Source organism: Sander vitreus, chromosome 17 (genome assembly GCF_031162955.1).
Source record: "Sander vitreus isolate 19-12246 chromosome 17, sanVit1, whole genome shotgun sequence".
Taxonomy (NCBI): Eukaryota; Metazoa; Chordata; class Actinopteri; order Perciformes; family Percidae; genus Sander; species Sander vitreus.
Genome location: NC_135871.1, coordinates 17,335,790 through 17,363,516, shown reverse-complemented (window position 1 = coordinate 17,363,516; position 27,727 = coordinate 17,335,790). Strand labels below are relative to the sequence as shown.

The following is a 27,727-nucleotide window of genomic DNA, read 5'->3' as shown; positions in this document are numbered from 1 at the left end:
CTAATGTTTGACACAAGAAGCATTTACACATTTAAGAAAATACTGATGGCGTCATAGCTTCAAAGCACAACAACAAAATCATTTTAATGACCATTTCAATAGAAGAAACTCTAACATTTACATGTGTGTGATACATTTCTAGTTGCTTAAGCATAATCTGTGCTTTGGCCCTTGGTTTCTTCGGCAAGAATAACAATATATGATAGTAACTTAGTTGTAACTGTAAACACTCACATCAAGTTTATGAAGAGACTTTGACAACCTATTCAACTGTTTATGTTTGTTTACCAGAGCTGTAGACTGACTTAAAGTTCTCATATTATGCTCATTTTCAGGTTCATAATTGTATTTAGAGGTTGTACCAGAATAGGTTTATGTGGTTTAATTTTCAGAAAACACTATATTTTTGTTGTACTGCACATTGCTGCAGCTCCTCTTTTCACCCTGTGTGTTGAGCTCTCTGTTTTAGCTACAGAGTGAGGCATCTCACTTCTGTACCATCTTTGTTGGGAGTCGCACATGCGCAGTCAGTACAGCTAGCTTGTCAGTTGCAGAGCATTCATGAGGGAGTGCCATGCTAGCAGCTAGGCAAACATTATAACATGTGTTACAAAGTGACGCACGTTCGTCACGGAAGTAAATGCTGGACTACAATTGAGCTGTTTGGAGCAATCGGAGCAGTGTTTTCTCTGGAAGATGGTAAGTCCCTTTGGGGTGGACTTCGGGCTTTTTCACTTTGTAAACCTATAATGTGCACAAAAAGATATATAACACAATAAAGAAAAGGGGAAAAGCCAAAAAGCACAATATGAGCACTTTAAGTCAGGTTTTAGTCACAAAAATGAGGGCTTTACTCCCTGAAGAAGCAAAATATTAATGTCTCAGGTTTTGAGACCTGGTAAAATCAAGCTTTGCATAGCCACGCTACTTGAATACTTAATTATTAGGCCTATGCATTGACAGGACTTGGTCTCAGCTATGCAAAGGTCACTACTGACAGCTTTGGAAGAAAAAAATTAAAATACCATGGCCTTTCATAGCCATTCAGAGACCTGAAAGACTTGCACCTAACTTGCAGTTAGCTGATGGAGAGTTGTGACTAAACTGTGACTTTTCCTCAAGGAACTGAGACTTGAACTGAGATTTGCTTTAAAAAGAATTGAGACTTGCCACAAAAGACTTTAAAACAGTTCTGCTATTGATTTGATTAATTCAAGTTGACAATAGCATCAGTTGTCTATGAAGGCTGAACTTTTTACATTCATACACATATTTATGAACTGTATTGCCACTCTGGGTATCTGCATCAGTTGAATGCATAAACTGACTACACCCATTTTTTCAGCTGCACTTTTACAGTGTTCCCTTTTTACTTTAATGCTTCAGTAGTGAGTCCGGACAACTCACGGCCTGTGAGTCATAAGGTATTCATATTTATATTTTAAACACTAAGTTAGTATAAGCCCCCTACTATATGTACCTCTAATGCATATCCCTTTCCATCAGCAGCAAAGCAGTTTCAGCAGTGCCTCAGCCAAGCTGAACACAATGCTACCATTGAATTAGAGCCACAGTGGATACCTTTATATACCATCAAGAGTGACAGTTAATGCAACAGCACCTGGGTTTCGCTTAAAGTCATAGGCCACATTAACACAGTTACATACATCTTATATATTAGTTTTTCACCAAAACCATCCACACACATACATCTCATGACTAATAACTTTAAAGGGTGAGTATTTAGAATGTTAGACATCTTTTCTGGTGATTTCATTTATGAGTTGGGAAGTGATTAAGTCATTGCAAAAGAATTTTGTGTCCATGAACACAAAGGTAATCAGTAGAGAATCTGCTTTTGTGAAATAACACCCAAACTGCCCGTTTCGTTAGAGGTGAGGAGACAGCACTGGGAAATACATTACTACTATGGCTACTGGCAAAAGCAACACTTGAAGACATAAAATGTAGGTATCTGAAGTTGCATATAAGTCTTCTTTAGCTACTCATGTTATATAACCTCATGAGTATTACTGTATATATCCATCTTAATTGGCCTCTTTGTTTATGGTATATTGAGAATTGATTTAAATAGCATTTGGTTAAATACATTAAAGATCATTCTGTATTTTCACACAGTGTGCTTTTGTGGGGATATGAATGCTCCTCATGAAGACACACAAAATGCAATGCCAAATTCACTTCACCTGAGTCGGATATGTAAAGCCCTATGAAAGCACATCAGGTCTAATATAAAGTAATTCTATCAGTTGCCTAGTGGAGTATAGAGCTATCAAAATACAGGTTGAACTAGGCAGAATTAAGCAGGTCATAAACCCTATGAACAGAAACATCTTCTCTTTCAGACACACACACACAAACAAAGCATGCGTCACTTTTACTGTAGTTCATCCCTGAAAGTCTAAACATGATCAACTATCAATACAATCTTACATAAGAATCTCTTATACAGTAAGTCAGGCTTGACATCTATGCTTATTTCATTTACAAATAAATATTTATCTTTCTCAAGTGGCTCTTTTGTCACAATGAGGCACATCATTGGTGAGTATGAATATTGTTGTATGGCCCAAATATTACTGTCACCAGTAAAACATTTTGTGTCTTTTATGGCACCTTTGCTTACTAGTTTTGGTCTGTGCAATAATGGCTTCTCCTGGCTCTGATCCAACGTGTGCAGCGTTTTGCAGATCCACAGCTACAGCCACAGTTTTGACCTCTCTATTAATGGAATAGTTTCTCTTCAAGCAAACTAATGGACCTATTCATCAGTGTCTTTTCATCATCCACAAACCTGTACCCAAATAGCTCCATGGTAGGTCCACACACTCTCTGCACTACCTGAGCCAGTGTGAAGGGAATGCTAAATCTCCATTTCTCTGCCTGCTCTGATGAGTTCTTCTGGGTGGAGTAAATCCCGCTAGCTCCCTGGGTGGTCTGGGTGTTTCTCAGAATCCAGTCCCTAGCTTGGGGACTAAATGGTATCCCTGTGAACCTGTACATCTCCTCTGCCTTCTGCATGGGGTAGCGGGCAATATCCTCATAACGCACCAACATGTAGCGTCTCCTTAGCCAGCGAGGTTGGCTCAGTCCCACCTCTGCAGACATCCTTATCTGGTCGCAGTTTCCTCTGAGCCTCTTCACCTCCTCGTCATCTTCGGGCACCTGGCCGTCCTGCGCCCAGGCCTTCCACGTCTGGTACTTCGAAGAGAAAGCCACCATGCGTGATGCTAAGATGGCCCGTGGATCTCGGACGAGCTGGATCACTCTCACATCCAGGCGTGGATCCTCCAACAAAGGCTGCAATGTGTCCAGCTGGCGCACACGGACAGTCTTAATGGCGTGGTGTTGCTTGGAAAGGCAGGATTCAGATGCAAGGGTCAAGTTCAGCGGCCCACAGCGACGAGTCTTACAGTGATACCTAAGATAGGAATTGTACAGTTTTTATATGAAATCATATTTTTCATAGAGTTGCAAAGAGGGAAGAATTATTTCAGGCGTCTAGGGTTCCTTGGAACAGCTGGAACAGTCCGGTGCACTTACAAAGCTTGTATGGGCATACAACTCTCCTGGCTGAATCATGAATACAAAAGATGATCAATGACTCTTCGAAATAAGATCAAAGGTCATGGAGATAAAAACTTAAGGAATGAAGTCAACTATGACTTCTAAGGGGCATTTTGGTGAGCAAAATCTAATCACCAAACTTAATATTGTGTTGATTATAGGGCTGCAATTAATAATTTTCATTATCAATTAACCTGATAATTATTTTCTGTATTTATTGATTACATTTTTATCTTTCCTAAATCCTAAGGTGATGTCTTCAAGTGTCTCCTTTTGTAAAACATAACAAGCTAGGTGTACATTGGAGAAGCTTATTTGAATTCTGAGTCAATATTTGATAATTTCATCAACTATGGTACAATGCTTTATTCCCAATAGTAATGACATAGCGTTCTGAATGAGCTACAGCTCTGCAACTAGCAACATAAGTATGTTATATAGTATTTAGAGCAATTCACTGTACCAAACTCCAAGGAAAAATTGACTTCTCACAAACTAAGTTCTCTGTTTCTATATTGAAGAACACTGATCATTAAAAGAAAGGGATCAAATGGGATCTTGCAGTGAAAAATACTGCCCCTCCCTCTTTACAACTGTATCACAGTTCATTTTTGATTCCTTATTCAGACTCAACCAACTTTGTAAGCTTTATCAATAACAGTGAGTATCTAGAGAATGTATAATACCTTTCAAAAACGTCTTTGATTACAGGACTGCAGACAGATTCTTCACAGAGCGATAAACTAGACTCTCTGCGGAAAAGAGCTGGGGTGACGTGGTCCTGAGGTAGAGGAGAGATGAACTTCTCAAGGGGAGAGAAATCACACAGGAAGAGCGCCTGGAGTACATCCCGGTAAATTCCTGCCAACACTGTCCCGTTGTTTGCCTCTGAGGCCATGGTCAGCATGCGCTCAACGTGCCATAAAGGCTCAAACAGGTAGAACATGTTCTCCCCGTGCTGGTTAAAAAATTCCCCCACAAATGAGGAACCTGTTCGTGTGGTGGCCAAGAGTAATATGTGCTTACGGCCACCACTGAAGCTGTACCTGCCTAAATCATCTAGTTCTTCTTCCTCTTGCTCCTGTGAGAGACTTGAGTAATTCCCTTTTGTACCGATGAGTTTAGAGAGCAGCATTTTGAGCATCGTCAGGGAGCCATTTTGTGTTGTGTTGCTGTAATCCAGTGAAGTCTGTGGGGTCTGCTGTGGAATCTGCCTCTGGATCAGCTTATCAGAGACCCTGATGAGATACAGAGGCTTGATTAAAAAATATTGATATACAACAGTTAGATGAAGCAGTATAAACACCTAAGATGGGTCTTATATTTTACATAGAGCTACTGTATGTTTGAGCTACAACAACAAATACAGAGGATCACTGCCTTGGTCTGAATTCCTTAAAAGTAATAGTTTGATAATATGGAAAAATGCATTTATTTGCTTTCTTGCGGATGGTTAGATGAGAAGATGGACACCACTATCATATCTGTGGTATAACAGCCAGCAGTCGTTGGCTAAGCTAAGAATAAAGATTGGAAACATGGGGAGCAGTTAGCCTGGCACTGCCCAAAGGTAATAAAATGAATGCTCACATCTAAGAAATAGACCGGCACAAACCCCAGTAAAACCACAACTTGTCATTTTTACATTTTGGCCCTTGTATGGATCAAACAAAAGAGATGTAACATGATAATCACTGAGCTTAAGAGGCACTAGCAGTAGTAGGCTAATTTATAAACTTTGGACAGAGCTATCCAGCTGCTTCCCCTGTTTCCAACTGCTGGCTATAGCTTTCTATTTAGGGTACACATATGAGTAGTATCGATCTTCTCATCTAACCCTCGGCAAGAAAGCAAATAAGCATTTTACTATTTACCTAAATGTTATTGCTTTAACGTTACAAGACAGGCTCTAGTCACTAGATCCACTTCCACCCAATCTCTGCAGACCATAAACTTTCTTAACATTTGCAAGGGCAATGCAGATATTGAGACAGAAGCTAGACTCAGTAGGCATGATACAGGGCCCGGCACAGATGCATTTCCAGAGTGGTACTTCTTAAATCCCAGAAGGTACTGTATGACTCCATCCAAAGGAATACAGTTCTTATGACTTACTACATTTTCTTCAGCAAATCAAGTTAAAGATTGTTCTTTACCTTGATAGGATGTTGCTTTCCTTTTCGATGATGACCAGGGCCACGATACAGATGAAGACAATTGCATATTTGGTCTTCATTCTTGAGTCCTGGCTTTGTAACTGGACGTCTAAAGTCTAGTCTGTGTGTTGGTCATAGCTTGTCATGCAGAGGCTAAAGCTTCATTCTGCAATAAGAAAGACACTTCAGTAAAGACAGAGTATGCAAAATAGATGTGATTCCTGGTTTATAATGATACTAAGTATATATTATATATCCTGGTGCAAACATGGGTAAATACAGTATAAAGCTGAATAAGAAGACAGTAAAAATATGTCCAACACTACCATGAAATCATACAACAGACATATTGGATTACACTGAAGACATAAATCAATCTTAGCTTTGAGAGACAACCCTGAATTCAGTGTTTTTTTATATCAGTTGCATTGATCTGAAACCTGAGGAATGTTCAGCAGTTTGTACAATGCACAGCTTTTTAAAAACGTGTTTGCCTCATTTCTTTGAACCCCCAGAAAAAGACAGTGTTGCTTTTTGGTCGGGCTGGGGTCGGTAATAAAGAAGAAGACGGATGAGAGGGAGGGAGTTAATGTAAACAGGGCTGCTTTTCACTAACAGGAAACACTGGAACTCTTCCACATGGCAGGAGACAGGGCACGTTTAGATTCCAGCACTGTGTGATTTCAACACCATCTTACAGGTAGATTTATTATTCATGTATCATTTCTGGGAATCCAGTTTTCCCACACAGTGAAAGTACAAGCCTCAACATGTTGACAGGCAATTGACCTTTGATGCTGATGTTTGTAGCTGCACGAGCAAGTCAGAGCCTGGTAATTTTGAAAACCAAATCTTGCATCATCAACCGTAGTAGTGTCCTTCCCATTCCTTGGGAGTATTGTATTAATCTGCTGCATTTAAAGGCTATCAGTTAAGAAGACAACACACATGTATATGCTGTCACATTGCTCCTTTGAAAGACTCTTAAATTAACTATTTTGACATAATTTGAAATGATTCAGTACAACAAATGTCTTAATTCTAAATAGATTGTCCATGGACTCTTTTTTTCATGTTACTTGAAAAGAAATGTAGTCTATGTACGCCCCCCCATCCACACACACACACACACACACACACACACACACACACACACACATGCGATTTGGACCTGTCAAGACAGTGAATAATTTGTAATAAAATGTAATCTATATACACCCCCCATCCACACACACAAATTAACCATTTTGACATAATTTGAAATGATTCAGTACAACAAATTTCTTAATTCTAAATAGATTGCCCATGGACTCTTTTTTTCATGTTACTTGAAAAGAAATGTAGTCTATGTACGCCCCCCCATCCACACACACACACACACACATGCGATTTGGACCTGTCAAGACAGTGAATAATTTCTACAAAGCATATCATTACCAGAAAAAGACACAGTTTTGTGGAGTGATTGTGTGCTCTGTAAGTAAATATTACCCAATTATCTGAGCTTAATACGCCATAGCCGTCAAACTGTCAGGCTGAAGCACTTGAGCTGAGCACTTTTACATATTCAAGAGTTACTGGAGCGTTATTGGCAAATCTGACTATCTGCTCAAGCAGAAACACACATCACTCTGTTTATCATCTCACTACAAATTACATTAATGGCTGCCTTCAAAGCCTTGAAGCAGCATATCATGAAGACACTGAAAGCTAAATTCCCACTAAATGCTTTGCTGTTCATCCATGGGTGTTAGTGTAAACAATTAACTGTTATAGGCAAATACTGAAAAACGTTAAAATTTGTATAGGTGCTGTTTATCATTTCAATGTGATTGATTGATTTGAGTTTGGATGTCATTTGGAAATAAAGCCTACTCCATGTGTGTGTGTGTGTGTGTGTGTGTGTGTGTGTGTGTGTGTGTGTGTGTGTGTGTGTGAGATGTAATACTATAGCAGTCATTAGTGGGGGAGGGGGCATTCAATTCAGGAGTAGCCTATTTCCAACACCCCCACCACTGAACCAGAATCAATACAGACTAAAGAATACTTCTGCATACTATTAATCTCTGACGCCCTTAGATAAGGACATGATGCTTTCAAATATTAAAAATGAAATTTGGAAAAAAATGGTCATATGAGCAACTACATCTCCAATAGAAAGAATGATTGATTACCGTGGACTACACGGCAGCGTCCATATTTACACAATCATCATGTATACCTGCATCATATTGGCTAAGGAATCACACAGGCCTACACATCACACATGTTATGATTTGACAGCAGTGGGAATAGTGGTAGACTTTATCATGTATGCGTATTCGCGCATGGCAGCAGGATGTTTATAAGCTCTACCGTGTGCCCGGTGGCTCTGTAGGTTGTGTTTTTAAAAGCTTGGAGTTATATATCCTGCCAGAACAAATTAAGATGTTGCGGATGTTACAAACCTTTAGCTGGTCTCTCTCTGCAATCGAGCAAAAACGTCGCTGATCTTGTGAAAAACAGATTCGTCCCCTTCGTAGCATCTTGCTGCATTGTGTCGGACAAGGACACACTGCTTCATTGTATCCTCGGACGCGGACTCGATCCTCTCCTCTGCCGGATGAATGAGAGGCAGCGCGGAGGCACGGGCGTCTTGCGCCAACATCTACATTAAGAAGAGCGAAACGGACGGCAAGCGAAAATAATGGTGTTATAACTATGTAAATTCTGATTTCACATTGAGTTTTTTTTAAACCTCTGTGCTACAGCGGTCGTCTAATTGAAGAATCTCCCGACAGCCCAACGGATAAAAGCATTAATTCGCTTTAAAATTATTTTTGTTTAAATATCATCGCTTCGAAACTTTTCCTCTAACTTTCCCCATGTGCTGGATGGATGCCTCTGCGCGAGGGAGCGGACTGTAGACACGCTTCACGTCACTGCTCTCCTCGCGTGGGGCATCCTGTGTAGACGAAGTCACGTGATCCCAAAACACCCTGCAATTATGTATAAAGACCCCCCTTGTTTTAGGAAGTGCCCCCAGAATATAGAGTCCATTCCACTTTGTACACTGTTTTAGTCATTTAAATCACATTTAATTGCATGTTGGGAATGGCACAACCTAAATGTTGTCAAGTTTAACAGACAATAGGCTACCCTGTTGATTTAGGAGTCATTGTGATAAGATAATACAATGTTTATTGATCTCATGCAGGGACAATGAAGCTGAAGTCACATAATCTGCTTCAGATATCCATCTATATATACATCTTCAGAGCATAGACAGAGCAACACAGTTTAGCTTGCACTGTACACATTTCTGTCCATCTTAATCTTAATAGGCTAGTTTTGCTGGTAGACATGGATAAGGATAGATATACATGAAAGGGAACGAGAACTCAGGCCCAGGTGCAGGTAATAAAAGCAGTAGAAAAAAAATACATAATTAAAAATATGAGAGTAAACAATATGCAGTCCTACATATAAATATAAAAGACTGTAAGGTCTAAGCTAACAAGGTGGCCAAGTGGGCCCCGAGTACAACGATGCCCTGAGTAATAATAAAAAGCAACCATTTTCTATCATCACCTCCATTACCTTCCACATTACAGTATTAGAATTTAAAGGACATGTTATGACCTGCTTCACGTTGACACAACTATTCCCAAAACATGGTGATCTTTAAGAACCATGAATTTATCTGATTTGTCCAATGTTTTTATAATGTATATACAGTAGTCCTATAAGGTCCTTTTCACTGAATTTAACACAAAAGGTGTAAACAATAAAACGATTGATGGCTGAGTTCCATGTTGCTGCTTCAGTATCACTGCTTCACCCTATCCACAAATCTAGATAAATGAATACATTTCTAAATATTCCAAACATACTGCTCTCGCAAAGTAAAAAAAAAAAATAGGGAATGTTTTTGATTTGATTTATTGTCCACCAGCAGTGTTTCACCACTTGGGGGCAGCAGTGTAAAAGAATGCAGAGTACTGGGGCATCTTATCACAGAGCGACTGCCTGAGAGTATAGGCTTAGTTTTAGCACCAAAGGCCAACATGATCTATATCTGCATCATGTCAAATTCACCTATAAAAATATTTCATGCACCTTATTTTTACAATTTCATTGCATAAACCATAATAAACATTTTTTTGGAGGGGTTTCAGTTTGTGCATTTTTTTTTATGAACAACAAAATCACTTCTTAGATTTGGTTTCATACATACATTTCAACATCACTTTTATTTATTTTAATTGTATTCATGTTTTATGTGTTTTCACTTGATTTGCATATATTTCTTTTACTGTTGCACATATTTGTTTTTTCTTTAAGGTGTATCATGCATGTTGCTGAGGTTCCAGTGACAACCAAGGCCTCAAGGTTTAGTTAAACGTTAATTATACGACCCATAACGTATATGTTCATAAATGATCGTACCACCTCAATAGACAGCTGCTAGTAGTCTTTTCAGTCAATGATGATTCCTGCAGAAGTAGTGTGTAATTATTTTTTTTAATTTTGCATGATTCATGACTTTGTATTCACTCTGTGAGCACTCTCTGAGGTTTATCAAATGAAAAGGCTGTTAACCTACAGTATACTCCACATGGAGAGATTAAAGGAGTGACCTAGTTTTAGAGTGGACCAGGACTAAAAGCGAACCTCTGCCCTTGGCAAACCGCACTAGAGATTATCAATAATAATCCAAAATGGTAAAGCTGAATAGGGTATCTTGACAGCAAGTGCTCTAGCAGACAGAATGATCCTGTAGTGACACAAGCACCGTAGACTTCAAATTATTCAAAGTTTCGCTGTCTAGTTTTGACCTGGTAAATCTGATTTTTAAAAGTTTTTTTTACGTGTTTTTAACACTTTTTTGTTTTTACCACTCCAAAAACAAATATTTACTGATAACTTATATGATTGATACATGATTGATATAATGATGCTTTTTATATATATGATGGGTGTATTTTTGGTAGGTTATATTTGGGATTCTGATGTCATAGTGATGATTGACATTTGTACGGGCCCTGACGTTTCAGAGACATGAACAGGACTGGAGCCAAACTAATTCTACTTGCAGCTTTTTCAACTCTGTTAACATCGCTTCTTGATTAATGGCCAAAAACGTGCTCTAAACTTCAACCACATAACCACACAGCAAACCCAAATGTTGCTAAGGGAAACATTTTCTCACATAACAAGTCCATGTCATTTGGAGATAAAATACAGTTAAATGTTTCAGCTATTATTTTATTACGTTAAAATAACTGATTACAGATGGGACAAAATAGTTTTTTGTTTAATTCAAGTCACATTGCTTGCTTGCTTGATTTCTTTCTATCTTTCTCCATCCACTTGAGTGCCTGAATTAAAAAATGTTTATGTCACACACCACCCGAGGCATAGGGCATACTTTTTTTTTCTTGCACAAAAGGCAAGGAAAGCTAAACTCAAGAGCAACTGGAGTTGGTTAAAGGTGCTCCGAAGAATGTTTAACCCTTCCCTGGATAACTACGACCTGGATGACTGAGAACTCTCACAGACAAGATGAGGATTATTTATATTTATAATGCACAATTCATACACAGGTTAATGAAAAGTTCTTTACGTCAGTCACTGAGATAAACAATAAAAAGGGGGTGGGACAATAAAACAAAAGCAAACTAAAACAAATTATAAACAAAAAAGTATTAATATAAATAAATTGAATAAGTGAAAGAATCACATTTAGAGTGCAGATTGCAGAGTGTTTAAATCAAATCCATGTTTACGAAACTCTGAGATCTCCTAGAAGTTTGTCCCATGTATTTATAGCACACATAGCTAAAAGCAGGTTCACCATGTTTGGATTAAATTCTAAGAACAATCAGCAGACTGGTGCTGGCTGACCTGAGACGTTGAGCTGCATGCTTGATGACGTTGAGCTGGTTGTTGATGTTGTAGCAGGACTTCCTTGATGTGTTTTTGTCAAAGAGAAAGATGACCTCTGCCCTTTTATAAAGGTTAGTCGTCTTATGATGTAGGAAAGAAGGAAACACATCAGTATCTACTATGTTTCATGCTTTGCTGCTCTTCATTCCTTGAATTTTGTTTGTTTTCATGTGGATCCTAAACCTTTTAATGGTGATTTCCTTTTTAGAGTAGGACGATGACTGAAGTGGCCCATCTGGTCAAGGGAACAACATGATTCAAGACATTGTACATTCGTGTGAGTGGCTGATCTATAATGGTACTTTTATTTCAGGATACACACAGCCTATGTGGGCATAGTTTGGCCTTGTCTGTTGATGACAATAATCCAGATCAAGTGATGAGCATCTCCCTGAAATTTCCCTACGGGCAGCCTCATCACTCCGTCCCCAACAGGAACAAAGAGGTCAGCATGTGCTGCTGTGATTGAAGTCACAGGATTAGAAACTAAGAAGATGGCTACAGATGAGCAGTGAGCTTTTATCCGTATGATTTTTTGCAGTGATCCTTGCAAAGACAACTTGCACATTTAAGCTTCAGGGGCAGGTTTTAATATAGAATATATACAATGAGACACATCTGAGTGTTTAAACATTTTAGGTCATGTTCACTATGTCATGATAAAAAGATCATGTATTTGTGAACTCACATAATGTTGCTCACTATATGCAACATATCCACCATTCGATTCTGCTTGAAACAACATTGTGTGTGCTAATTGTGTTTTACATTTATGTCTGATGGAGCCTGTGACCACAGACAGGCTCTGTGCATTACAAGATGAGGAGAGATTAGAGCACAGTGGGTTAATCTTTAGGCCTGCCATCTGCCAGGACCATGAGAATTAAACCTGCAGCCACGGCCTTGACCACCAACATACAGAAGTAACCTGACAGGTGATCTTTTCTAGTCAATATATTGTGTGGCCATTTTGTGAAAGTTTCCATATTCTGATCAAAGGGCATACAAATCATTGATGTGCTTTTAATACGTTGTTGTCTGGAAACATTATGGCCTTTGATTCAAACCTGAAAGGTCTCACTGTACATACAGGTCACTGATCTGAAATCATAAACTGATTTTCCTTAAAATGAAAATGGGTGTTTTTTATTCTGTATGTGTTTGTCGCTCTTTTTCTCCCTGTGACTGTGTCCCAACTTGCAGTTTTCTGAAAGCACAATTTGTGCGCCAAGCAGCCACTGAGCTCACGCTACATACTTTACAATCTACCACTCGGATAATAAAGTAGATTTACTTTCAGTATGACAATGGAAAGTAAAAGGCGTTTTTCATGTTTGTAAATCCTCTCGCACGCAACATGTTTTAATGGTGTGCATAGGCCCCATACAGTTGTTGACTTATTATTTTTTCAATAGGATTAGCAAAGTATTATTAATTCTAATGTTTTTTTTTTTTTAAGTATCTCTAAAAAATGAGGAATGCCTATTTACTTGTAGATCAAGACATGTTTAAACACTGTAGGTAGTAAAACAATAATTTTTGATTTTTTAAGTAGTATGTTTAAGAAGGAAGGAACTGGGCCATTTAAGGGCACATTGAGCTGCATTCACCCACCTTTTGTCTGAATTCATGAAAAAGATATAAAGAAAAAATTTAACTAACTCAAACTTGAAGACATACAGTAACCTATCTGTGGGTTGATGTTTGTAGAAAGATGATCCTAATCAAATGCAGGACCACTGGGTTAATATAATACAACATTTAGTAGAAAAAAGGTCTGGAGTGCTCAGAAGTTCAAACAAATCATGAAGGAGATTTTTGGAAGGGAACACAAAAGAGTTCCCTTCCAAAAAGAAGAAAGGCCCAAGGCACTCTTCTTGCAAAAAGTTAAAAAGCCTTAATTAAGATGGGTATTTCATATTTTATTTTTAGAGCTGGGTAGCAACCCACGTGTCAACAACAGCCTTCTTCAGGTTCTGAAGAAATCCATCAAAATAAAAGCTTTTTTAACTTTTTGCAAGAATTGTGCCTTGGACCTTTCTTCTTATTATACAACATTTGTTTAAGAGAGTTTACCTCTGGGTGGCTTTAGATTATCAAACAAGAAGATTATCAAACAAGAAGATTAACCAGCTTCAGTGCCCAAAATACCATTCAAAAAGTCCCAGAAAGACATTAAGTTAATCAGTGTGTTTTTAATTAAAGATATTCATCAAACAGCTGACATGGTAAACATGGCAATAAAGAAAGAAATAAAAAAATAAAGAAAGATGCAACAAAAAACAAACAATACTTTGCATGTAAAATAGTCACATCTTCTGATATGGTAAAAATGTTGTCCTGCCTTGTTTGTCATTATCATTTATTTAGATTTCTCAGTTTTTGTCATGAACTGCCACACATTTACTTTACTTTACTTTATTTCTACCAGAAGGGACAGGAATCACACAGGGACTATAATGTCATTAGATCATTCACCGCTATCATCTACATCGTTTTGTGATTATTCTATTACTAATTGAGTAAATAATGGAGTTTTCTTTTAACTAATGCAACAGATGACTGTGGAGTGAACTGTATGCATTATGGGTAAAACACTGACCATTATAACAGCATACATTCTGCATAATTGTAATGCCTCTACTTTCTCCATGACACTTTGTATTAGTTACAATTCAGTATAGACTGTGTGGCTGTTAATACAGTAACATTCTCCAAATGTTAACACAGGCAAAATATTACAATAGCACATTGTGATGATACACCAGTCAATGAACCAGTTTTAGCAATTTATCAGTTTACAAAAATGAACATCTTGATAGAAAGGTTTTCAATGCAATCACAGTATTTATTGACAACAAAATATTTGTATCAGACTGTAGAATAGTATTTAAAACACGGACAAGTAGAATTTGACATTTGTATAGTCATGATATTTTGACAGTTTAGTTTTTTTTTTTACCTTCAAACACAAGCATCTTTTGTCTGTTTATTTATTATCTGTGGTAACTGAAAGCTGTTGATCCACACTGAAAACAGAAAATGTGAAACATATACCTGTCCATCATCTGCAAAGTTGTTTTATATCCTTGTTTTGTCTGCCCTGCAGACAGACAGAGCTGTCTCCTGTGGATTGGTGGTTGGAGAAGCCCAGTTGGACTGAGGGGGCCTAGAAGTAACACCTAAGATGTATCATTGGATTAGCATGTGAGCATTTGTCTTTAGCCCTCTCCAGTCACACACAACACCTTGAGAGCTGCATCTCATGTACAGGACTCTCAACGGAGCCGTCTTCATGGTGCGGTTTCATGACTTCATTCTTTAGGATGAAGAATGTGAAGATATTACATTTGCCACTGCTTTTTGTGTTTGTGCATCCATGCTTTGGTGAGTTTCACTTCTTAATACTCTGCTTGAAGTTGGCATGTTGTCATGATCATATTGTGAATGCTGTTGAGATGTATTTGACAGCCTCTGGGTTGATGATTGTAATTTTTTTCTCAGTTTATAATTTAATTCTATTCTATTTTCAATTCATTCATATTCTTGCCTAACCTGGTTAGTTGCTCTTATATATAGTATATGCATGTGTGTTTATACTCTGTATGACTATCATACGGATTGATTTGTTTGATTTATAAATTTGTTTTCAATATTCTGATGGCTGTGATATTACGAATAAAAACAGCATTATTTCTGCCACTAGAGATCAGGTCTATGTATAGAAAAGTTATTTTTGGAGGTTGACGTAACTCACCTGTAATCCCAGTCAAAGTGACTGAGAAGACAGGGGGCAGAAACACAGCACAGTCAGTTTGATTTATGTTACTCTAGTTTTTACAGCAACACTATGTAACTTTGATGACCAGTGACCATTGTGACCACCAGTGACAACAGACAAAAGAGCAACATAGCTTAAGTTTGCTAACATTAGCAAACATTAGCCACCATAAGCTACCATACCAGACCAATTACGACTGTCGTAGCAAAACCCCAGAGTGTACTAAATTAATTAAGGGTGTGTTTTATAACTTGTGAAGGCAACTTTCAATTTGTAAATGAAATATTGTGTTATGGTTTCTTTTTTAGTCTCACTTTAAAGTGAATTACATCAAACTTTCAAGCTTTTAAAGGTGGTTTTATTTCACTGTCCTCAGCACAAGCAGACTTTGCCCCCTATTTCTACGACAATGGACCATACAGCTTCAATGGGAACATGGCACTGTTCAGCCTCTCGGAGGATACAGATGTCGGTGAGTTCAACCTCTGACGTAGGACATTCAGGGTAAACAGCTAAAATAGGCTGGTGGAAAAACCAATCAACAAAATGGCAGGTTTTGGTTGCCAATATCTGTGAGTCCAGGCTGTTAAATAGTCTTTGATAGATGAACAGGTGTTGTGTGGCATGTATGTACTCCCACTAACATGCTCATCTGCTGGTGCCACTTGTTGATGTGAGGGACAGTTTGCTGGCTGTGAATGTGAAGCAGCTGTCCCTCTACACCTTCCATCAGTCAGGGTACTTATCATACTGCTGGCTAGTGTGTCTCAGCCTAGTTTAATTCACAGCAGTTTTGCCCAAACAATGGGTTAACTACGCTCCTCATATGTTGGTTACAGTAAAGGTTGGTTAATTTTGCATTTGGAAATCTTTGCATTCATCAAGTGCTCTTTAAGTCTTAAATATAGAATAAGGAAAATTAATGTGCATACAGGTTTTGTCTAAAAAGTCATCTACTGAGGCTAATTTGACTAAATTATGACATCTTCTTTTAGGTACACAGATCTATTGTCTCAATGGCACAGACCCTGAGGGCCAGGAGGTGAGGTATGGTCTTTCCTTTGATGCAGGGTCCAAAGAATACTTCAGGGTCGACCCGATATCTGGAAACATCACATTGGTAGAACAGTTGGACAGAGAGGTAAAGATAGACTTTAGATAGAGATTAGAGTAGATTGTTTTTTTTTTTTTACTTTTTGTGTGTAAACCTTAACATATAAACCTTAAAAAACTAAGATAATATTTTTTTTCACCATTATCTTTGTTTTAACTTGTTTTCCATCTCTACTCAGAAACAAGATTCTATTGACGTTCTTGTCAGCATCACAGATGGGCAAAGCAAGGTATCAACATCTGGTTTAATACGATTATGGCGTTTAGTGCCATCCCTTATAATGAATCAAACTAAAACAAACTTGAACATGTGCATTATTTTCTTTTTTCATCTTTTTAGGTTGTGGAAAGAGTCACAATATTTGTGATGGATGCAAATGATGAAAAACCTGAATTCCTAAACATGCCAGCAATCATTGATGTACTGGAAGTAAGTTACGCCAAATATGTATGCTTTATGAACCTGAAGTGTCAGTCTATCCACATAACATGAAAAGTTATAATATGAAAGAAAATATATGTTGTATCATTTATTTTTAAGCGTTGAGACTTTAATTATTTTCTGTGTTTTAGACAACTGGGTCTGGCAGCAGCATCTACAAAGTCGAGGCAGTGGACAAAGACACAGGCTCAGGGGGCTCAGTCACCTTCTTCCTCCAGGTATCACTCGGCCCATTCATACCCCACACACTTTGGCTTCTGCAATAAATTAATGCAGAATATAAATAAGCACAGAAAAAAATGCTCCTAATACATGCAAACTTAAACTTGCCAGTTTGAATGTTAATCTTCTTGTCACAGAAATAATGTATATATGTACTGATAACAAGGTTAACATCAGTTGGATGGTTCCAGTGCTTATTATGTATGTGCCTGAATATGCTGGTGTGGTTATGAGGGTGAGGATTAAATCACAATTACATTTGTGTCAGGTATTGGAGGCTTAGAAGGCTGCTTTGGCAAAGGGTAGCAGAGAATGTTAAGTTGCACTTTGGACTATTAGGACCAAAGAACAGCTGGCCTGGGGTGACAGTGACGGGTGAGGCTTTGCACATCTGGACACAGAAGCTTTCACCTGCCTGCTCTGTCCTTGAGCATATGGGCTCTTTACATCCAGATGGACAAAGAGATATACTTTATAGACAATGTGACCTAATTCAAATGGATACTAAGTGTTTTTATGCAGCCATCTGACCACTTTTCATGATATCTCACATGAGTGTTTGTAAATGGGGTTTAAGGGGTTTCAGAGACAGGCTTTTACTCATGTGATCTGAAATGTGTCTCTGTGTGTGCTTTTAAAAACCTGCGTTTGTCCTTTTCTCTATTACAGAATTCTCAGTCCACTTTGTTTGCCGTGGACCGACACAGTGGTGTCCTTCGCATCAAGTCTGGAGAAATGTTGGACTATGAGAAAACAAAGACACACTTTGTGACTGTCATTGCAAGGGTAATGGGTGCATCAAAACTCATTAAATGTTTCTGTCATGCAATATTGTATTTTTGGCCTCAATTGTAATGTGCCCTGTAAAGTTTTTGACTGCAAATAATGCTAGCAGTGATTTTACGCCAAGACAAGGTAATCATACATGGATGTAAACCAACAAGTCCTCCAAACCAAATGACCTATGATACGAGGAAGGAAGGAAATATATTCAACACATTTGGTAGGCCTCAAGGACACACAAAATACTTTTGAGTTAGAAATACTGAATGTGAACATACATTTGTTTGTTTACAAGAAAACTTTACAGGGCACCTTTAAGTACTTTCTCAAAACAGACAGAACTCTTTGTATGATTTTCAAACAGGGCCCTCCTTAGAAAATGTATAAACATTACAAAGCTTAATAAACATACAGTAGCTATAGAAAAAAATACCTTACAAAATTACACTCGTGCTGGTCTCGCATTGCCAGACATAAGGTCTGGCTACACCACAAATACATTCTAGGATAGGAGAAAAAAAATGAAAACCAATTGCAACCATCTTGGGTGGCGCTACGTTCTGGACGCAGCAACAGGGCCTCTACAAAATAGTTTTGGGAAGGAACTTGTTTTGGTGGAACATTTGCGCCACCACATAAAATATTAAATAAAGTTAACTGTTCACACAGTACAGTAACATGATTACTATTTAAATTAGCTGTATACATGGTTAAATGTAATTTGCTTTTACCAGTGTATCGCCGTGTGTACTTCTACACAGTAAGTAGTATCACAGTAGTAATCCCCGCTAATCGGTCCCAAACATCCCAGTTAGATAGTAATTGCCGTAAGGATCTTCTTTGTAAATCTTAACAATAATTCACAGAAAGAACCAAGCATGCCTGCCTTATTGCATGATCAGAATTCTCTTCAAAACTTGCCATTTTCAGCATGTAGCTTGCTAGCTCGAAGGTTGCTGTTGTTTCCCAAAGCTAGGGGACATCCTGTGAGTGAGCCAAGCGCCAGATGTCAGGCTTTATCCTGCAAATATACTTCCATCGATCCAGACTACACTCCTGCTGTACTCCTGACTCAACATTGTGTCTCTAAAATGTAGATTTGAATTGCACATTTCTTTTGTTCCAGGATGGTGGTGGTGATTTTAATGGCAAGGAGCAGTTTATGTCATCCTCTGCTACCCTGACGATCAATGTGATTGACGCACAGGACACTCCGCCATTTTTTATTGGGACACCATATTTTGGCTATGTTTATGAAATCTCAGAGCCAGTGAGTATGAAAACAACCTTCAGTGATGTTCTACTTTGACTCTTTTACAACCTTTGAGTTTGAATAACAACTATTCATAGCACAAGTCTTTAAACATTTTGTAAAGTTCTTATTATTTCTACTGCACATTTTGTGCTACATGCTATATTATCACAGCATAGCTAGATGTAGTGAATGCAATTTATTTCTATATTCACAGTATAAATAAGAACCAACAAAAGAGCCCATACCACAACACAGCATTGTCTCATATTACACAGCTTTAATGCCTATGCTACCTTCTTCATAGCTCATGAAATTACAATGTCCTGCTTCATTAGGTGTTTTGGAAAATCTTAGTCTGTATATCATTAGTTTTTTTGACAATGTTATTCAACCAAATACACAGTTACATTATGTTAAAAGTTAACTATTAGAGTTGGTTAATGGCAGAAAAAAATAAGGCCTTTAAATATATCAGTAGTATCAGTTGATACATTTGTATAGTAAGCCAGCTTTATATCAGATCATTCATGTATTCAGGTTATCTTTAACTTCTACCTTGTTTTACTATTGATATAACAGCAAAACCTTTCTGATGATCTTTTTCTCAGGGATCGGAAATATTCACTGTTGTAGCCAAAGATGGCGATGCGGGAAACCCAAATCCAATCCGTTATTCCTTTGATGATGGTAGGCATTTAACTTAAAAATTATAACGATTTTGAAATAAAACAAAAGTACTCATTGGTCTGTCTGTTGTTTGTCTATCCAGGTGACGATGGTGTATTTAGCATCAATAAAACAAGTGGTTGTATCACTCTGCTGACTCTCCCCATGTATCTGAAGAGAGAAATCTTTAACATTAAAGTAAAGGTAAGTTGCAGTTTACAAAGTACAACTGATCTGGTGAAACTGGTAGATTAAAAAGTCCACAGGCTCCTGTATAACCTTTACCCCCCTTTTCCAGGCATCAGAAATAAGTCCTGAAGGCAGACTCATGGACTATGAGGTGACCATGGTGGTGATCCGTGTGGTGGACCTGAACAATAATCCACCTACTTTCTACGGAGAGAACGGCCCAAAGAACATATTTGAGTTGACCATGTATGAGCATCCACCAGAGGGAGAGATACTCCGGGGACTGAAAATCACAGTCAACGACTCCGATCAGGTGGGAGACCATTATTGTCTTTCATGTTTTCTCATACACTAACTGATTGCTATGAAAATGACTAAAAAAAATCACAAACAATATCTATTTTTAGTGATGTTTTACTGAGCAGGTATCATTTTTTAGCCCTGACACAGTATGATTGCCTTTAAAAGCTGCCTCAGTTAACCAGGAGAGAGGAACAGTGATTATGTAATAACACTCATTTTCCAACCAAATTACATTGTCATCTAATAAGAAACTGATGTAATTCACAACTTTGTGTTCAGGCTGGATTCTGCCTCTGCGCCTGTGAAATGACTTTAAGCCTGCCATTATCACAGACAATCCTTTTAAAATTACACAAATTTGAAAGTAAGCCAACACAAATTAAAAGGTGCTCCCTAGCTGTGCCATTTGTCAGCTTATGCAAGTCTCTTTGTATTTCCAGCTCCTTGACCAAATGGCTGATGTTCCCCAAATGTGTTCTCTGATAATACTGTTACAACATCAGGACAAGCTATCTTTGTCGAGCCATATTGTTTCACCAAGAATATTGCTGCTGCTACTGATATCCTATTGATCTCTCATACATTACTGTAATAATGAAAAGATACAAAGCTTTTATATTGATTGAATGGACTGTATACTACATGGATTATACTGTATGTCTGCTTGTGTGCGATAGCTTTGTAACAAATGCAGATTACAGTAGTATAAATAGGTTCATGCATGTGTAAATGCATGTGTTCGTCATTTTCACGAATGAGACTTTCTGTAAAATGTGATGATGTGTGTTGTGCTTTTGCAGGGTGCAAATGCTAAATTCAATTTGAAACTGATCGGACCGGGAAGGATGCTGCGAGTCGTCCCACAGACTGTACTAAATGAGGCCCAGGTCACAATCTTAGTAGAAGACTCTGCTGCGATGGACTATGAGAAACACCACTTTCTCACATACAAGGTTAACCCATTGCACCACAGTAGACTGAAATGGGAGCACACATGCACACATTTCCTCAACAAATGGCAGCGTTATATCACTCACATAAGTTGCTCTTTTTCCATTCACTGAATTTATTTTGAATCTTTCTTCTCTCTTAGCTACTTGCAGTTGAGCTTGACACACCTGAGAGATTCAGTGCCACAGCAGACATTGTCATTCATCTCCTGGACACTAACGACAACGCTCCCAAATTCTCCTCAGATTACTACATCGCCAGAATTCCAGAAAACTCACCCGGTGGCTCCAATGTGGTGTCAGTCACGGTGAGACAGTCTTCATTCTGTCTAAAAATACATGCCAACACCAATGTACGTCACTATGAGCTACTAAAGAGGAATGCTGATTTTAACAAAATGCCCAAGAGGGCCATTAATTCCCTAAATGTAGACTTTTTGAGCGGTGGGGGTTGGGATAATATGTCAAAAACATGTAGATAAAAGCTAGGCGAGGTAAGCTGCCAGATGGCTATCACTTTCATTTTGTTGTGTAACACCAAATTCCCAGATTTTTTTCCCTAATACTTAGTAGCACGTGCAGCTGCAGCACAGAAATATGTGCAGAAATAACATGACCACTTTAAGCACCATGTTGGGCCATTAAAAAATAAAACAGATAGATAGATAGATAGATAGATAGATAGATAGATAGATAGATAGATAGATAGATAGATAGATAGATAGATAGATAGATAGATAGATAGATAGATAGATAGATAGATAGATAGAAAAGTGTTTAGACATTTACAGAAAGCTTAATTTTGGACTATCTCATCCTTTGCCCTTGTCAGTTCATATCAGCCCTGCAAAGGCTCAAAGCAACAGGGGTGCTCGCTGATAAATCCTGCCCTTGCGTGAACACCACATAGGCTCATTTCCTTGATCCCAGGCAATTTCAATCAGATAAAAGAACAGCCAACAAGTGACCTTGGACACATAGAGACAGCGACCAGGCATCCCTGCAGCGACAGACAGACAGACAGATTAGCCGATGCCCATGATGATGTTCCTTGACATCAAATAACAGTCTTTTTATAGCTGACCCCTGCATTATCTTCCAATCCAGCACAGATTCATTCAGTTTACTGAGCCCATGGCGGACAACAGTTATTATTTCTGCTTTAGTAAAGAGGTACAAATAAATCTACCATCAATATTTTGAGGTTTAAAGTAAGTGGGATACACCACATATTGCAGTAAAACTCCTACAGAGTTATTGCAGATTACCCGACTGCTGTGAAAGTTACGTTAAATTGACCTAATTTATGCAAGTGCCACAACCACACTCATAGCATGTTTTTTTTCTCTCTATAATCTGTCTTTTCTATTCATCCACAGGCAACAGATTCCGACTCAGGACCTTGGGGTGAAGTGAAGTACTCTATCTACGGATCTGGGGCTGACTTGTGAGTATAAGAATGTGAACTTAAACTAAAAGAAATGGGCTCTTTTCACAGGAGGTGACTTAGCAGCCCCTTCAAATTCCTCTCATCCTCATAACACTATTATTCTATCTACTCTAGATATCTAGCTCATATATGACTGACATTTGCTTATCAATGCTTGAACGGCATTATCTCGCTGTTAAAATAAGACATATTTAAAATCTACTAGTACGATTTTATTTGTTATTCTGCACAAAAACATGTTTTCATAGTACCGGACTACCGTTTTGTTGCCGCCCCCCCCGAGTCTATTCATTGGTCCTTGTATAGTGATTATGTCAGTGTTAACCCGTATACGCTTATACAACATTATTAGCAGTTGATACCATGAGTATTTCTCAGTAGTAGAAAAACAGACCACACTGTTCATGAAAAAAAGCATCTAAGTCACACTCACCTCAGGAAATGAATTGAATTAAATGGCAAATGTGGTATTTTAACTGTAGACCACTGTACTACTGTAAATGTAGACCATCTGCCTGTAAGCTCTATAGAAATATGACAGCGGACTTATCTTTCATATTGTTCTGTTTATTGCACCTAAGCACTGTAGTCCCTCAGAGATTTGCAGGTATTTTCTCTCAACTCAATTTTTATTAGATTTCGAGTTAGAAGTTTAACCTCTGAGAAAAAGGCTCAGTGGTCACTTTTCTTTCTTAATAACACACAGTAGGCCTATGACCAGAACTTGCCTTTTCCTTTCACATCACTACAGATACTGTGCATGTGATCTTTATCACCTGCGTTTTGTATAAAGTTTAAACACATTTCTATCTGCATGCCTTAGAGGACCAAAATACCTGGATTTGGAAACAGTAAAAGCAAAGGAAACATGAACCTGTAATGTGCAGCTCAAACGTAAACAGACAGGTGTATGTTAGTAGGGACGTGTTTAATCTCTCATTGCTGTTCCCATGAAACCACTTGCTGCTGTGTACGATGAAATTGTAGGTAGTAGTAGAGTATTTTTGGTGCTCTCAGTACAGATGTTGAGCTTTGTAGCGATGACTGGAGGAGATATGTGAAGTCACATGGCATCCAGGAAAAGGATTTCCAAAGTAAGCAGAGGAGAGAGATTTGAAACACTTAGTGCATGCTTGTTTGGTCAAAACCATTTTGAAACTGTGTCACTTCAGAGTACCCCAAAATGCCTCTTTGAAATTTGTAATGAAGCAGTAAATGTTTACAATTATTGGTACTGTGTCTGCAAAATTATGTATTTATATTTCTGACTTTACACTTTTTTACAATATCTTGCAGAATACTTCAGCATACACAGGACCATGCACTCCTGATCTTTGCCTGCTGCCCTCTGTCTTTGTTAATCCTTTAATGGGATTGGAGGAGAAAATAGACTGTTCTTTGCTTCTGACTGTGACAAAGTCACTGTAGGGTGACTAAACAAGTCAGTCAGAGAAACAATCTAATTCCATTCTTCCTCTGTATGTTAACACTTCAGTCTTTCATGACTAAAGTTAATTGGCTGTGGTATCATCATAAACTATTGCATCAAGTGCAACATGTACAGTATAACTGGTTTGAGGAACCAGTCATGAACTTTCAAATAATGATGTCATCCGGGGAGTAATATAATCTTTTTCTGTTTGCTCAGCTAGGAAAAGGTAACTTTGTACACCCCTAATTGTCTCTCTTAAAGTATTTTAGGTAAGGGCTATCAGTAGCCGAAATAATAGTAAATCTAAAGTACTAAGCCTCTGTAGTAAACCCCAGAGTGTGAAACTCATCCCTCCACAAAGATAGTCGTGAGCAAAATGCTCAGATCTCAAAATAGAGTGTACACATTCTCAGTAAGCCTAAGAAGAAAATAAAGGTTTACACACAAATGTTCAAACTGTGTGGAAAAATGTGGCTCTCAATCGCATGCATATGGTAAATCCATTTATTTAATTAATACATTTCCATCACATTTACAGATTCCTGATCCAGCCTGTGTCTGGGATTATCTACACCCAGCCGTGGGCGAGCCTGGACGCGGAGGTGAGGTCCAAGTATAACTTCTATGTGAAGGCAGAGGACGCAGAGGGGAAGTACAGCCTGGCTGAGGTCTTTGTGACTGTGTTGGACCTGAATGACCACCCACCTGCATTCAATGACAACTTCCTCGAGAAGACTATGGTGATTGGAGCACCAGTGAAAATAGAGGTATTTGCTTCTTCGTGATTTACTATGTCAGATAAAGTGAAACTCAACAATAAACTCGATACCATTACGTTTTTCAATGAAATGCATCTACACAGGCTGTAGACGATGATGCAGAAGTACCCAACAATGTCATTGAGTATGCCATCATGAAAGCGGAGCCAGACAACAACATCTTTGACATTAACGCTGACACGGGGGAGATCATGCTCAAGTCCTACATCAAGTCAATGGCCATCATTCAGAACATCACCAAGCAGAGAGACTGCACCTGGTCGCTAGTGGTGCAGGCCAGGGACCGAGGCCAGCCGTCCTTCAGCACCACTGCCGTCATCAAGATCGACATCACTGAAGCTGTAAGTTGCAACAAAGTAGATGTGTAGCAATATGTCAGTCAAACCCATATGACGGGGGCATTTCTTTATACTGTGTGATACATTATCATTAATAATACAAATTTTTCTAAAGTTATACAAATTTCAATTGCTTCAAATACATTAAAACTAGAATGTGCAAAGTTGCAACCATTAGTTGATAGAGTTGATAGTGTGACCCCGCATTCCCTCCATATTCCAATTAATGATATTTTTCTATCAACGGATTGTAATGCAAGCAAATAATCAAGTGTTGAAACATCTGATCAATTTGTATATGGAGGTGCAGCTTTTCTGAAGAATAACCCATTTCATCACAGCCCAGAATAGCTATAGTAGCAATTCACTATTTGTAGTCAGAAATAAATCAGAATCTCACACAAATGCAATTGTCATGTTTTTCAGATAAAATCCAGATTTGTCTCACACTTCTTGGGCCTAAGGAAACGTCCAGGGGCTGTGTTTGGGATTTGTTTGACCTTTGTCACCTTCTCCATTTCACTGACAATCTTCATTTCAACTTTTATATACTGGAACTCTGTGAAAAAGTCCCGTGTACAATCTCAGGGCAAGATCAGAAAGATTATAAGGAGGCCTGTGCCGTAAGTGAAGCTTGCCTTGAGATCATCAGCACAGCTGTAGCCTACTGTTGTTTTTACTCTGTGGTACCAAGAATTTGTAGAATTCTGATGTAGAACAAGTGTCTGTAAAAGAGTACAAGAGCACAATTTCTCTATGCTTTTTCCCAGTGTTTTGATTTAGTACTAACATTATGACACCACAACCAGAACCAAAATAACCAAATTAGTTCTGTTTTTTTTTTCATTTTCACACCAATCCATATATTCATTCTCAGATGCTGGATGGTCTCAGCTATAGGTTTCCCAATCAACCTCTCTGATCTTGTCTTGACAAAATATAAAACAGTAGAACCATGAATTTAAGTATGCTCAGTAGGTTTAATTTGCAAGACATCTAAAAATAATATCTTTTTATACAAACAGTATTATTTGCAGTAACTTATATCTGGATTTTAAAGAGTTTTTTATTTTGCACCTCCACCTTTTGGCCAAATGATGAATACATGCAGTACTACAGTACATATGCGGGACAATATTTGGAAGTTAATCTTTGTGTGAAAGACTATGACTTCAGTCCCATGGATGAATTCTCCCTGTGCTCTTTTACAGACCCAACTCAGTGGGGGGCCTTTGGGATCATTTTTGATGCAGAATAGAAACAAGCCTTTGCAAATCCTAGGCATGCTTGCTGGTGTCATTAGTCTCATGGTCATAGTCACAGTCATCATCTCCACTGCAACATTCATGCGCAACAAAAAGTCCAACAGGATCCTGCCCAACCGCCGTGTGAGGAGGAGGGCACGGAAACAGCAAACCTGGAACTTCAAAAACCCCTTCAAGACACCAGAAACTGCCAGAGAGAAATTCAGAGTGGAAGAGGAAGAGCCGGAGCCAGAGGTCATCGTGGATAATGTCAACTATAACAACAATGTGACCAATGTTGTGAGACACTGGCCTCTGCCGCCGTGCGCCCCATCTCTTCCCCCTCCACCACCTACTTACATCCCAGGTGAAAGGCAGTGGGCGGTACCTACTGTCTCAGCAACAGTGGCACCCAAACCTAGAAAGAAGCCATTTATGAACAGACAGGACACTGTGAACTTAGCACTGGTTTCAGAGCTCAAGATGAAACTGGAGCAGAAGAAGATGCTGAAACACTAATAGTGCTTGGCAAAACAGTCACACCTGAAGGTCCATTTAGTAGCTGCCCTGGAGCTTTCATGATCTTTATCAGCAGATCCAATCTGCCAAGTAGGAAATGTAGATGTTCAATATCACCATACGTTCTTTTTTTCATCCATGTTGTTGCATAGACAAATAAAAACACAAGTGGGCAGACTTCATTTGAAAATGATGAAGATGGCGTAATCTAATCAAAAGCTCCAGAATAGCCGCTAAATGGTCCTTGAGGTGAGAATGAACTTTGAAACTCAATCAAGTGTGTGTGTGTGTGTGTGTGTGTGTGTGTGTGTGTGTGTGTGTGTGTGTGTGTGTGTGTGTGTGTGTGTGTGTGTGTGTGTTTGTGTGTGTGTTTTCAGATACACTGATACAGCTAAATTCCTTGTGTATCAATGATGTCATTTTAATGTGATGGGGAAAGATATTCCCTTCATGTGTATCATCATTCAGACCATGTTTTCAATCCACGACCATTCATTGTTTGTTTCAAGTTTCTGTGTCATTCTGTTACAGATAAATCCCACCCTTTGAACACTTTGTTGACACACTAGTGGCTTAAAGTTCCTCACCC

At 38.5% G+C, this 27,727-nt stretch overlaps 2 protein-coding genes across 2 annotated transcripts; one reads left to right on the top strand and one right to left on the bottom strand.

The window, feature by feature from the left end:
- Nucleotides 1–58: 58 nt before the first annotated feature.
- On the bottom strand, nucleotides 59–8,652 carry chst3a (carbohydrate (chondroitin 6) sulfotransferase 3a). The gene is made up of 4 exons (XM_078273258.1): nucleotides 8,192–8,652; nucleotides 5,745–5,910; nucleotides 4,275–4,826; nucleotides 59–3,442 (listed from the first exon to the last, which is right to left on the bottom strand). The coding sequence occupies exons 2-4, from the start codon at nucleotides 5,822–5,824 to the stop codon at nucleotides 2,746–2,748; spliced, it is 1,329 nt and encodes a 442-aa protein (XP_078129384.1). The 5' UTR covers nucleotides 5,825–5,910; nucleotides 8,192–8,652; the 3' UTR covers nucleotides 59–2,745.
- cdhr1a (cadherin-related family member 1a) lies at nucleotides 8,351–27,138 on the top strand. The gene is made up of 17 exons (XM_078273759.1): nucleotides 8,351–8,417; nucleotides 15,830–15,925; nucleotides 16,449–16,594; nucleotides 16,746–16,796; nucleotides 16,907–16,996; nucleotides 17,140–17,226; nucleotides 17,900–18,016; nucleotides 19,140–19,283; nucleotides 19,877–19,955; nucleotides 20,038–20,138; nucleotides 20,233–20,436; nucleotides 21,227–21,379; nucleotides 21,520–21,684; nucleotides 22,756–22,823; nucleotides 24,797–25,025; nucleotides 25,121–25,378; nucleotides 26,587–27,138. Exons 1-17 carry the CDS (start codon nucleotides 8,351–8,353, stop codon nucleotides 27,136–27,138), a joined length of 2,607 nt encoding a protein of 868 aa, XP_078129885.1.
- The last annotated feature ends 589 nt before the right edge of the window (nucleotides 27,139–27,727 follow it).

Coding starts and splice junctions, on each gene's coding strand:
- chst3a (XM_078273258.1), bottom strand. CDS start 5,824: ATGAAGACCAAATATGCAATTGTCTTCATCTGTATCGTGGCCCTGGTC. Junction 4,827..5,744: donor GAAAGCAACATCCTATCAAG/GTAAAGAACAAT, acceptor GTATCTCATCAG/GGTCTCTGATAAGCTGATCC. Junction 3,443..4,274: donor ATCAAAGACGTTTTTGAAAG/GTATTATACATT, acceptor TTCCTATCTTAG/GTATCACTGTAAGACTCGTC.
- cdhr1a (XM_078273759.1), top strand. CDS start 8,351: ATGAGAGGCAGCGCGGAGGCACGGGCGTCTTGCGCCAACATCTACATT. Junction 20,139..20,232: donor TCTTTAACATTAAAGTAAAG/GTAAGTTGCAGT, acceptor CCCCTTTTCCAG/GCATCAGAAATAAGTCCTGA. Junction 22,824..24,796: donor TACGGATCTGGGGCTGACTT/GTGAGTATAAGA, acceptor TCACATTTACAG/ATTCCTGATCCAGCCTGTGT.